Consider the following 12,258-nt stretch of genomic DNA (forward strand, 5'->3'; position numbering starts at 1 on the left):
TTACAAATAAGAAAAAAAAAAAATGATTATCTTCAAACATTTCTTTCATATCAATAGGATTTTTTTTTCAGAACAACCTCTATGAATATATATTGAAAAAAAATATTCTAAAAAATTCTCTACGTGTGGGTGTTTTTTATTTTTTTTTTTTAAATTTTTTAATCAATACAAATTTTCCTGGTAACCCAATATTAACACCCAACGTAATCATTTGATACGTTATACTTTGAAAATAATATCTATCGATAAATTAGTTCCGACACGATGAGCAGGAAAAATATATTGGACAATTTTTCACTTACGCTTCATTGATTACCGTCAAACGACAACACTAAACCCCACATTAAATTTGATTTAAACGTTAGATTTGCATGTTTTATTTCTCATAGTATAGGTAAGGGGTAATAACTGTTCTTAGAATAAATGTATGTCGAGGTTTCGTTCTACATATTTGTCGAATAGGAACGCGAATCTCAGGATTAAGAATTTCAAATGTTGATCATTTGTTGTCAAATGATTTTCAAACATTATTCGTGTAATTGAAAATCATGATTCGTTAAACTAAATGATAACAAATTATTTTACCTTAATAAAATGTACGTAAATGTAAATATGACGTGTTCTTTTATCGTAAATGTAACAACTCGAAGTATATTTAATTATTGAAAAAAAAAAGAAAAAAATTAGAAAAAATAAATTGTCTTTTATTAATTCCAAAACCGTTAGGAAAAAAAACATGGTTGTTATCTCGAGTAATCATATTGTGTTCTTAAGTATAATTATTTTCCCACATTGTTCATAGGGTTCGTGTTATAACACATAATAAAGATTGACGTGTAATTTCTATAGAATATAAATAATGTTTGAAGGATACTACCATTGATGTAAACAATTCAGTTATATTGTTATTTAAAGTCATTTAACTCTTAGAATCACATGATATTTAGTTTCTCATGCTTTTAATGTCTAAAATATATACATGGTAAATCTGTTATTGTTATTTAAAGTTATTTAACTCTTTGAAGCATGTGTGTGATTTTAAATTTCTCATACTTTTAATGTCTAAAATATATACATGGTAAAATATTTTATATCAGATTGAAAAATAAAAATTATGTGAAAGATGATAACTTACATAATACTGTATATTTTTATTTATTTATTTATTTCAATATAAATTCTTTAGTAATTAAAATAAATCTACTGAATGAAATTTGTTCAAAAATAAAATTTGTATGCAATTTGGGCGGATATATTTTCAAAAAATACTATACTTTAAAGAGAATAATGAATAAAACTACGTAAAACAAAAAACTTACATTATACTGTATATTTCTAATTATTTATTTATTTATTTATTCATTCATTTAAATATAAATTGTTTACTAATTAAAATAAACTTACTGAATGAAATTTGTTCAAAAATAAAATTTGTATGCAATTTGGGCTGATTATATTTTCAAAAAATACTATACTTTAAAGAGAATAATGAATAAAACTACGTAAAACAAAAAACTTACATAATACTGTATATTTCTAATTATTTATTTATTTATTCATTCATTTAAATATAAATTGTTTACTAATTAAAATAAATCTACTGAATGAAATTTGTTCAAAAATCAAATTTGTATGCAATTTGGGCTGATATATTTTCAAAAAATACTATACTTTAAAGAGAATAATGAATAAAACTACGTAAAACAAAAAACTTACATAATACTGCATATTTCTAATTATTTATTTATTTATTCATTCATTTAAATATAAATTGTTTACTAATTAAAATAAACTTACTGAATGAAATTTGTTCTAAAATAAAATTCGTATGCAATTTGGGCTGATATATTTTCAAAAAATACTGTACTTTAAAGAAGTTAATGAACAAAACTACGTGAATCAAGATAACTTATATAACACTGTATATTGTGATTTATTTATTTAAATATAAATTTCTCAGAATAATTAAAAAAAAACTACTGAATAGAATTCATTCAAAAATAAAATTCGTATGCATCCAAACCTGATTATATTCTCAAAAAAAAAAGTACTACACTTCAAAGAAGTTAATGAAACAAAACTGAATTGATATACGTGAACGCGTGCTCGTTTCATGAAGAATGCAAAGAGGATAAAGAAAGAGAAAGAAAGAAAGAGAAAAAGAAAGAGAAGGGATCAGGTCTCTTGAATAGTTGTACGGTGAAAGTATGTAGACAAAATTTACATGCACTATGAGGAAGCTATTTTACAATATAAAAAGTTAAATAAATAAAATAAAAGTAAAAAAGAAAAATATATGTATATACATATATATATAAAGAAAATAACATAAGAATACATGGTTCAGTGCATGAACCAAAATGGAACGTTAATGGTTTAAAAAAAGAAAACTTACGCATGTACAAAACTAAAATTCTTAAATAGATAAAAGGAGAACTAAGAGGGTGGGAGGAAGCTGTAATACGTTCGTTAGTTCAATCATTGATTTCATAACCAAGAAATAAGTTAAATAAAAAGAAGGTTTTGGAATTTCCGTGAGATATATATATATATATATATCTCAAAAAAACCTCACTACTTTTCGGAAAAAACCTCACTACTTTTCTGAAAAAACCTCACTAATTTTCGGAAATACTATACGTACTTATCTTATTTAATGTACCCTACGGGCTTTTCGGAAATAACCTACGGACTTTTCGGAATTACCTTTCGGGTTTTTTTTCAAAAACGTTTTTAACCCAAAGGGTAATTCCGAAAAGTCCGTAGGTTATTTCCGAAAAGCCCGTAGGGTACATTAAAAAAAATAAGTACGTATAGTATTTCCGAAAAGTAGTGAGGTTTTTTCCGAAAAGTAATGAGGTTTTTTCCGAAAAGTAGTGAGGTTTTTTCCGAAAAGTAGTGAGGTTTTTTCCGAAAAGTAGTGAGGTTTTTTCCGAAAAGTAATGAGGTTTTTTCCAAAAAGTAATGAGGTTTTTTCCGAAAAGTAGTGAGGTTTTTTCCGAAAAGTAATGAGGTTTTTTCCGAAAAGTAATGAGGTTTTTTCCGAAAAGTAGTGAGGTTTTTTCCGAAAAGTAGTGAGGTTTTTTCCGAAAAGTAGTAAGGTTTTTTCCGAAAAGTAGTGAGGTTTTTTCCGAAAAGTAATGAGGTTTTTTCCGAAAAGTAGTGAGGTTTTTTCCGAAAAGTAATGAGGTTTTTTCCGAAAAGTAATGAGGTTTTTTCCGAAAAGTAGTGAGGTTTTTTCCGAAAAGTAGTGAGGTTTTTTCCGAAAAGTAGTGAGGTTTTTTATATAACAACACTATAGTATAACTTAGTTATTTTAACTTAGTAGAAACTTTAGTTAAATATAATTTACTGATTATTTAATAATATTAGGTAATATAAGGTTATATATATATATATATATATATATATATGAAAGTATAAAAATTGTAGAATCTAGCGTGTCTTATCGTGCATTACAATCTCTTACGGAACTGCGTTAGGATATTTTCTTTGGAACGAAAGGAAATAACGATGTAATACGTAAGACTGGAATATTTATCAAAGAGAAATGGTGAGAAAGAGAAAAAGATATAGAGAGAATACTTTTTGCGTGAGCGTGAGTATGAGTAGCGTGAACAAAACCAAAGTCATATTACTCTCGTATCAGTTAGTTGGTAGTAGTGGGTTCTCGTTCGTTGGAAATCGAGCGAAAAGAAAGGTACGGGCTCAAGGACGTTAACGAGATCTCTATAATCTTACTTCAATTGGCCAAGTTAATACAGGTTTTGTATATATTAATGTTACTAATAAGTTATGTGATTTAATTATGATAATAAGAACCTTTTTGTTCTATTAAATTCATTCATACTGTTTTTACCATTTATACATAAAAATTGTATTTTAAGCTTGTTCTAATTGATGATAAATACCATCGATCTTAATCCTTTTTTTAACTGTTCAACAGTTTCTCCTCCTCTTGCGTTTTGTCCTCCTCGTCCTCCTCGTTGTCCTCGTCGTCGTCGTCGTCGTCGTTGTCGTCGTCGTCGTCGTCGTCGTCCTTTTCTCCTTCCAATGAATTCTCCTTGTTTTTTTTCTTTTTTTCCATTAGTATCTCATTACGATCGATTTTTTACAAATTCTTGAAATATTTTGTGTATTTTTATTTTTATTTTATTCTTCACGATTCACTTTTACAAGGTCGAGCTCAAGGTCGACAGATAGAGGATCGTAAATGCAATAAACTTATCGAAATGTTTGTTTTTAATGAAATATTTTAAATAAAATATTAATCACATTTAAAATAAACTAATAATTCTGCGTTTTGTTTATGATTTTTTAAATTGGAGCATAACTCGGTTCGCTCTTGGTTGTTCGCGTTCAACTAACTCGATCGTTCACTGCTAACTATCTGACTTTAGACGGAAATAATAATCAAAATAAACACCATTCTCTGTGTAAGAAAGAGAACGTGGCTTTGCTCGTGTGGTGAACGCTGACAAAAGGATTTTTTGTGTTTTCAAACCTTATTTTCTTCCTCATCCTTGTTTCACGTTTAAGTAGCTTTTACTAAACTTTCTGAAACATTTTTTACTTCTTTTTTCCCGCCAAAATTATAGTACACTTTTATTTTTACGGAATTACAATATACTTCTATTTTATTTTTCTTTTTTTTTTTTTATAAAATTGAGAGAAAGAAAGCTTTTTCCAATTATTTGCTGTAACATTAAACCATTACTAGCCAATGGGCCTTTTTTTTTTACTTATTTTGAAATTTATTTTTTTTTCTTAAACTGCAACTTCAGATCGAAATATATTCGTTCAAATTACGAGATCGTACCTGGTGAAAATGCTTCAAAAAATATTAAAAATTTTCATTATTTTATTTTAAATCAATTATTAAAGATATAAAATAATTGTTATATTTAAATAAAAGAAAAAAAAAACAATCATTCCAAAAATAGTTCTATTTGGTTAGGTTAGGTTATGAATATCATTATACAGTTAATTTAATTGCTTTTTTTTTTTGGATTTTCGTATTGTGGCGGTTAATGGGTTAACAAAATATTAAATCAAATTTAAATTTTAAAACGAGAACGATATTTTACTAATAGTAAATGTTGAAAGATGATTTTTTATTTTTAAAAAATACCCGAAAAGAATTTAAAACTCTAGTATTTTTTATTTCGTACTGCAAGAATTACGAATTCATTTGTTTCTTCTTTTTTTTTTTTTGCTAATAAGAAACAACGGTAATAAAAAATAAAAATTAGAATTAGAAAAAAAAAATCAGTTAAATATTAAAAATAATTTAAAACGTGAACGGGTAATTTAAAAAAATTTTTTCAAACATGATATTTGTTTTCCCTCTCTGAAAAAAATAAGAAGAAAGGATTAAACTGTATAACTTGATTTACGAAGTCATACTTATTTATATATAAGTGTGTGTGTGTTTGTGTATGTTTGTATATACATGATATATATATATATATATTATTATATAATTATATATCTATCATCGCAAATACAGCAGTTATAAAACATTGTCGTGTTCGTCGCACTTTAACGACACAGAAAGAGAAAGAAATAGAAAGAAAGAGAGAGAAAGAGAGAAAGAGAGAGAGAGAGAGAGAGAAAGAGAGAGAAGTATTACAAACATTTTAAAAACCTTACAATTCGTATAAGATCGCGTATCAAAAAAGGACTACAGCGAGGGCACGAACTTATTTCTAATTTTTGATTGCAAAAATTGATACGAATACGACATTTTTGCAATCATTTACAATATTTTGTTGATATTACAGTAACGATAACCGAGATCAAGTCTTATTTTAAATTTTCCCTTTTTTTTTTTTAAAAGGCTTCGAGAGAAAGAGAAAGAAAGAACAGAGAAAATGAATGAGAAAGAGAGAGAGAGAGAGTGAGAGAGAGAGAGAGAGGAAGAAACAAATTTCTAATTAAAAAAATATAATATTTCAATTTATTATTAATTATATACGCAAGTAAAAGGAAATAAAAAATAATAATATTATTCAAATTATATTAAACGTATTAATATAACAATTATTATTATCTTTTTTCTCAATATTTTTCAATCATTCTCTTTCTTTACCTTTTGATTAGATCTACCGTGAAAAATTCTGTCCATTTTGAAAATAAAATAAAATAATAAATTACTCATATAATTTGAACAATGAATTAATTGAATTACTTTTGAACTCTTGCCAACATGATGGCAATTTGTATATTTCATTTTAAAAAATGGGGTTTTACCTCTAGTGACGAAAAATTGAACTAATGTTTGTTTGAACGGACAGAATTTTCTGGTAAACCTAATTTTTTTTTTCTTCTTCTTCTTCTTCTTATTGCTAAGCTATAGCCGTGCAAATTTGAATCGATGATAAATAGTAATAATAATAATAATTATTATTATTCGTATTAACCCTTTGTACACATGGCCTTTTTCATTTGCACTAACCAACAACTCGAGAATACTCCGACCAAATTAGGGAAACATTTGACATGTACATTAAAGTCATTTATAAACAAACAAACGTATAAAAATAATGAAATTTCATCAATTTATTTATTTTTATATCAAAAAGAAGAAATTTTAAGAAATATTATACTCTGTGTACTTAGTTTTTGTATGATATTTCGTAAAACAATACCCAAGATGCATCCTAGGTGTTTGTCAGGACACGTATCACAATAATTTGTTACTTCCGGCTTATTTTCAAACGTATTATGATCAGAATAAACCTTACAGTTCCTTTTCAACCCTTTAAGTATGATCTTTAAAAGAAATATCTTATCACATATCGTAAATAAGCAGATTGAGCAACAAAAGACTTGAAATGAGCCATCGGGCGCCGTATCGGCGCCTCTCGAGTTGCCACTTAAATCTCGAATGTGCAAAGGGTTAATAATTATAACAATAAGTTTTTATAATCAGTTTTTGATCGATGGTGTATTTCTAACTATAGGGCTTGCTCGTAAGTACAATGGCCCTTTATAAAAAAAAAAAAAAAAAAAAAAAAAAAAATAATAATTATATAAAATAAAGAAAGCGTAAACACCGAAGTGCATTTAACTTTCTCTACGTATCGCTTATTATCAATTATTATCTAACGTTCCTAACAAGTAATCCTTCGAATTACTTAAATTACGTCAATCGACGAACGATCGGGGTTTTTTTTTTTTTTATTACGTGGGATGTTTTTTTTGGCTTCGTTGAAATGATACGAGTTAGAATTATTCAATCTCGCGTTCATTTTGTTATTAATAATAATAATTACATAACAAATGATTGTAATCATTTGTTGTTAATATTAATTAATAAAATCGTGGATTTTTTTTTCTTGTTTTTTTTTTTGTTTTTTGTTTTTTAATGATATATATTATATATATATATATATATATTTTTTTTTTCGTATGTATAATATATATATATATATATATATATATACGTATAAATTATAAAATATCGACTTTTTTTTTTACGACACTTAAATTATGAAAGTACAAACTTTCCTTTTATTTTCGGGATAACGATGCGTGGTTTTTTATTTTGTTTTTTGTTTTTTTTTTGTTTCATTTTTATGTCTTTTTTTTTTATTTATATTTGTTTTCTTGTTCGTAGGTACGCGTGCAAATGTATATGTAATAGTAGCTTAACTAGAGTTGTTTGCAGCAGATTTTTGAGATTATAAAAAATGATATATATATATATATACAGGGTGTCCTATAACTAATGTTACAAACGAAACAAGTTAGATGTGTTTCTATATAAAAAAAGTAAGTCAAAAATTGGGAATTCAAATTGATTCGTGCAAGGTTTTGTTTTTAAAAATGAAAAAAAAATAATAAATTACAAAATTTGGCAAGTATACACGCATTTACAGTTACAGTACAGAGTTTTGAATATTTTCTGCTTTGTTTTTGAAACTTTTGTTTATAAAGAACCAAGTTTTTAATTTCCAACAATTGCAAGTTCAGTAAAAAAAAATTGTCAAACATAATATTCATCAGAAACAAAATCTTAGTAGACAAAAAATATTGTAATATATTTGTTTTAAATTATTATTAGTCACTCTTCTTGTTTATACCACCATATTATGACACCCAGTACATATATATATATAATGTATATAAAAAGAATATATATATATATATATATATATATATGTTGAACTTATTTTTAGTATTCACACGCACAAATCCCGAGTTTTAATGCAGCTTATCACAACAGCTTTCTTTAGTTAAATAATAATCGTTGAAAAAACACGCATATCAACGATATTATTATTATTAATTAATGCGTATCAAAAATTCCACGTTATCTAAATGAAACTACTATTATATTATCATATATTAGATAATAATAATATTATAATTATTGTTTATTATCATTTTATATATATATATTAATCATGTATGTATATATATATATATATATATATATATATATATATACATACACTGATTAAAAGTCGAAGTATAATGATCATTAATCAACGTCTTCTCCTCCGTTGGATTATGTGAGAAACATGGGTTGCGTTTCGTTAGAAAAAAATTAGGAACGTGGTGGTTGTTTTTTTTTTCTTCTCGTTATCCTTATTAACCGTTTACACCGGTTCTTCTTACATATTTTATTATTATTGTTCGTTCATTCGTTCATTCGTTCGTTCGTTCGTTCGTTCGTTCTTTTAGTTTTTATTTTGTAATTTTCGACGTTATTGACGGCGTTAAAAAGGAAGGAAAGTTTGATGTTGAGATGTTAGTTAGATTCTCGAGTAGAAAATCATTATTGTTCTCTCTTTTTTTTTTTTTCTTTCTTTCTTGAACGAGCACGGAAACGTTACGAAATATTTCTTTCGATATTGTGGAATTCCTTCTTTTTTTTGTTTGTTTTTTTTTTCTTTCGTTCACCGCCAATGACATCGAGAACAATATTATTATAATAATAATAATAATCATAATTAAAATGGCAAAGTGAAAATGGTAATTTTAACGGTAGGCCAGCAGTGTGTCCCTTTGTGTGCACACACGCGTTATTAAATCGTAACACTGAAAAATTGGGGATAGAAAAAATACATATTTATCTTCGTATCAAAAATTACGTATCCTCATATCATTAACGAATAAACAAATTAACCTTTTTTTTTTTTTTTTTTTACACGCGAAAAGGTAATCAAACGAGTTGCTTACTTATCGTAATTTACATGCAGTCTCTCCTTTTGCTTACGCGCTAATAATCAGCACGAGTATTTTTTTTTTGTTTTGTTTTTTTTTTGCTTTTTTTTTAAACGTATCGATACGTAAAAAACTGATTGTCTTGTAAAATACTTCGTCGTGTTGTTTTTATTATTGTTGTTGGTTGTTGTTGTTATTATTATTATTATTATTATTATTATTCCTTTCCGTTTCTTTCTCTAAAATATGAGAGAACAAAATGACTATAAACGGAGATTATTTTTATGTTTTACACGAGAGTAACATAATAATCGTTTTCATCAAGCCAAATCGATTAACTGTAATTAAATACAATTTACAAATAAACATTAATATAAATTTATATACATTGTTTACATATATATATATATATATTATTTAATAAATAATTCATCATAAAATTATTTTCTTATTATTTCATTTAAATTAGAAATTTAATCGAATACTGTTTTTGATTACCGTAGTATCGGTGATTTACGTACGATAGTACGAAGTACCGTACTACGGTAATCAAAAATTTATAAAAAAAATTTGTTAAAAACAAATCATTAAAACAATTAATCGTTTTGACTTGCGAACGATTTGTGTGTGTGTGTGTGTGTTCGTTTGTGTATAAAATAAAATATACATATTGTTTTTTTTTTTTTTTTACATAGGTATATAAAAAGAGATATATATGTATGTATGTATATATATATAGAGAGAGAGTGAGAGAGAGACTATATGAGCCTCGAAGCGTAATATGCTACAAATTTTCCTACAATTATTTAGTTACGTAAGGTTTAATTCAACGGCCGAGTGCAAACTTTCCTTATAAAAACTTTCGCTCTCCTATTATTAAACCTTTTACAAACGGAAGATACATGGAAAATGCATACAATATATATTTATATATATATATATATTCGGATTTATCATTTTAAATGTTTAATGATAAAACCGATCATCACTTGACGAGATTAATTCTTATTGTGCAAAGTATATATCACATTGTATCAATGTAAACGAAAAAAAATTGCTAATTTTACTTTGCAAATAATTATTAAACAAAAGGAAGAAGAAAAAGAAACAAATATACATATATATATATGCATATATGTAACAACAGGATAAATTAAATAGGTGACTTGGAGGGGGGAGGGGGATTTTGAAAAAAATACGTTTTGTTTACGAATTATTTGAAAATTTTACTTCACTCAAATAATCGCGGCCGATATTTGACGATTTGGCATCTAAAAATAGGTTAGGTAGACTTAAAACGAAATAAATAAACAAACAAATCTCGCGCTATCAATTATTTGTGGGGTGGGGACAAAAAAAAATTCAAAAACTAACCTAAAACTAAGAATAAACCTAAACCGCAGCAGTGTCATCGGTATTTCGTAACAAGGCGGCAGCTTTAACAACGTCACCACCGCATTGGCTGAGCATCAATTTGCAATCCTCAAGACCAACAAAATTATTCTCCCTTTTCAACAATCCCTGAAGACGTTCAAGTTTAATCGCAGTTAAAACGTCCCAACCGGTGACATTTAACGCAGCTATACAGGACTCGGGTGTTGATTGATCATGCAATACCTTCAACATTATTCTCACTTCGTCCGATTGTTCCCCGTTACGTGGACCACGAGTTCTACGTGCGTTAGGACCGTCGCAAGCAAATTCTAAAAGATCCTCGCAAGAAACGTGATCGGATTGTCGGGACAGGTCACTAGTACGCGTAACTACCAATTTATCCGATTCATCACGATCGTATGATTTGGTATTGGTCGTTAGATAGTTGTCGTTGTTACAACTTGAATAATCTTTGCGATTGGTATTCTCAGATCCAGATGATTTAACTGTATTTACGTTGTACTCCGTAGTCGTATTGGTAGTGACGGTGGTTGTGGTGGTTGTTGCAGTGGTAGTGATGGTGGTCATGCTGGATTCCTCTGGAAAAGGTAGTTCTGACTGATGAGTACAGTTGAAAGGTTTTTCTTGAAAACTCGATGATATTCCTCCTCCTACTCGTCTAGTATTCATAGCCTGTGACCTTGAGATTAAAGTTATATTTGGAGATTCGTTCTTATTAGAAATACTCGAAGAATCTTCCGATCTGCTCGAACTAGAAGTAATGGAATTTCTATTGGGCAAACCGCTACCACTCTCTGTCTCTTCGTCGAGGGATTTCGAAGCAATACTTTTTTGAGAATTTTTTGACTCGATACTAATCTTTCTTCGAATGCGAACATCGGAATCGTTAGTTTCTTCTGATACAGTTTCAGGACAGGATCCTGTATCCTCGGGGTCGATCAAATTGTCAGAAAACTCCAGTAGGTCTTCCGAAATGACGCTGCAACGATGCATTTTACTTTCGTCCATTGGTAAAGAATCCAAAGCGGCAAGTTCCGATTCGATACGTTGTTCGAATTCTTCCGGACTAGAAAAATGAACAACATAGTTAGTTATGTGTAAACTAGAACTTTGTATTGATCACTTATAAATAATCCCCTTACCTATTTGTCGAAACTTCCGGAGAATAACTCTCTTGCAATGTGGAAGAACTGGTGGTAGGTGTATTCGCGTATTGGAGAAGAAAATTACCGTCGACTTGATCCTCCAAAGCAGGTGGGGTCGTAACAGCCATTTTAGCTAATGTCCTCGTCACTCCACCACCTGGTATGATCAACGGATGTTTCCTTTGATGTCTTGGCAAGCTCGATTTTGGTTGTAACGTTTTCGAACGATCACGGGGTGGTAATGGTATTGGATTTTCATCGACGTTATTTTGATTTTGATTATTTTCAATCTCCAATGCCGAATGATGTCTCTCCAAGCTTCGTGTTTGAGGTAAGGGAGGTGGTAGATGAGGAGGTGGCGGTGCACGAATTTTTGGCAATGTTTTAGCTCCCCCATGATGCATATCCATAAATTGAAACGCATGTTCAGAAGTAGTATCCTCAGAATGGGAAATACTGTGGCCAAGGGTTGCGTGCTTGTTACCACGAACTCTTGGTCTCACTACAGGCAATCCCGAACGCAACATACGAAGAGGATTCGTGT

General features: G+C 28.3%; 2 protein-coding genes across 2 annotated transcripts in view; both read right to left on the bottom strand.

Annotated features, from left to right (window-relative positions):
* LOC107064400 (uncharacterized) overlaps window positions 1-8,438 on the bottom strand; it is a 93,212-nt gene extending 84,774 nt beyond the window's left edge. Inside the window, 1 exon segment of the mRNA XM_089172494.1 lies at window positions 3,912-8,438. The gene's annotated coding sequence lies outside the window, so the exon portion shown is untranslated.
* Window positions 8,439-8,569: 131 nt separating this feature from the next.
* LOC107064406 (uncharacterized) lies at window positions 8,570-12,243 on the bottom strand. Its single transcript, XM_015317069.2, has 2 exons — window positions 11,712-12,243; window positions 8,570-11,635 (listed from the first exon to the last, which is right to left on the bottom strand). Exons 1-2 carry the CDS (start codon window positions 12,239-12,241, stop codon window positions 10,567-10,569), a joined length of 1,599 nt encoding a protein of 532 aa, XP_015172555.1. The 5' UTR covers window positions 12,242-12,243; the 3' UTR covers window positions 8,570-10,566.
* Window positions 12,244-12,258: the final 15 nt, after the last annotated feature.

Source organism: Polistes dominula, unplaced genomic scaffold, assembly GCF_049000335.1.
Source record: "Polistes dominula isolate Pdom_NZ unplaced genomic scaffold, Pdom_raw_medaka contig_74, whole genome shotgun sequence".
Taxonomy (NCBI): domain Eukaryota; kingdom Metazoa; phylum Arthropoda; class Insecta; order Hymenoptera; family Vespidae; genus Polistes; species Polistes dominula.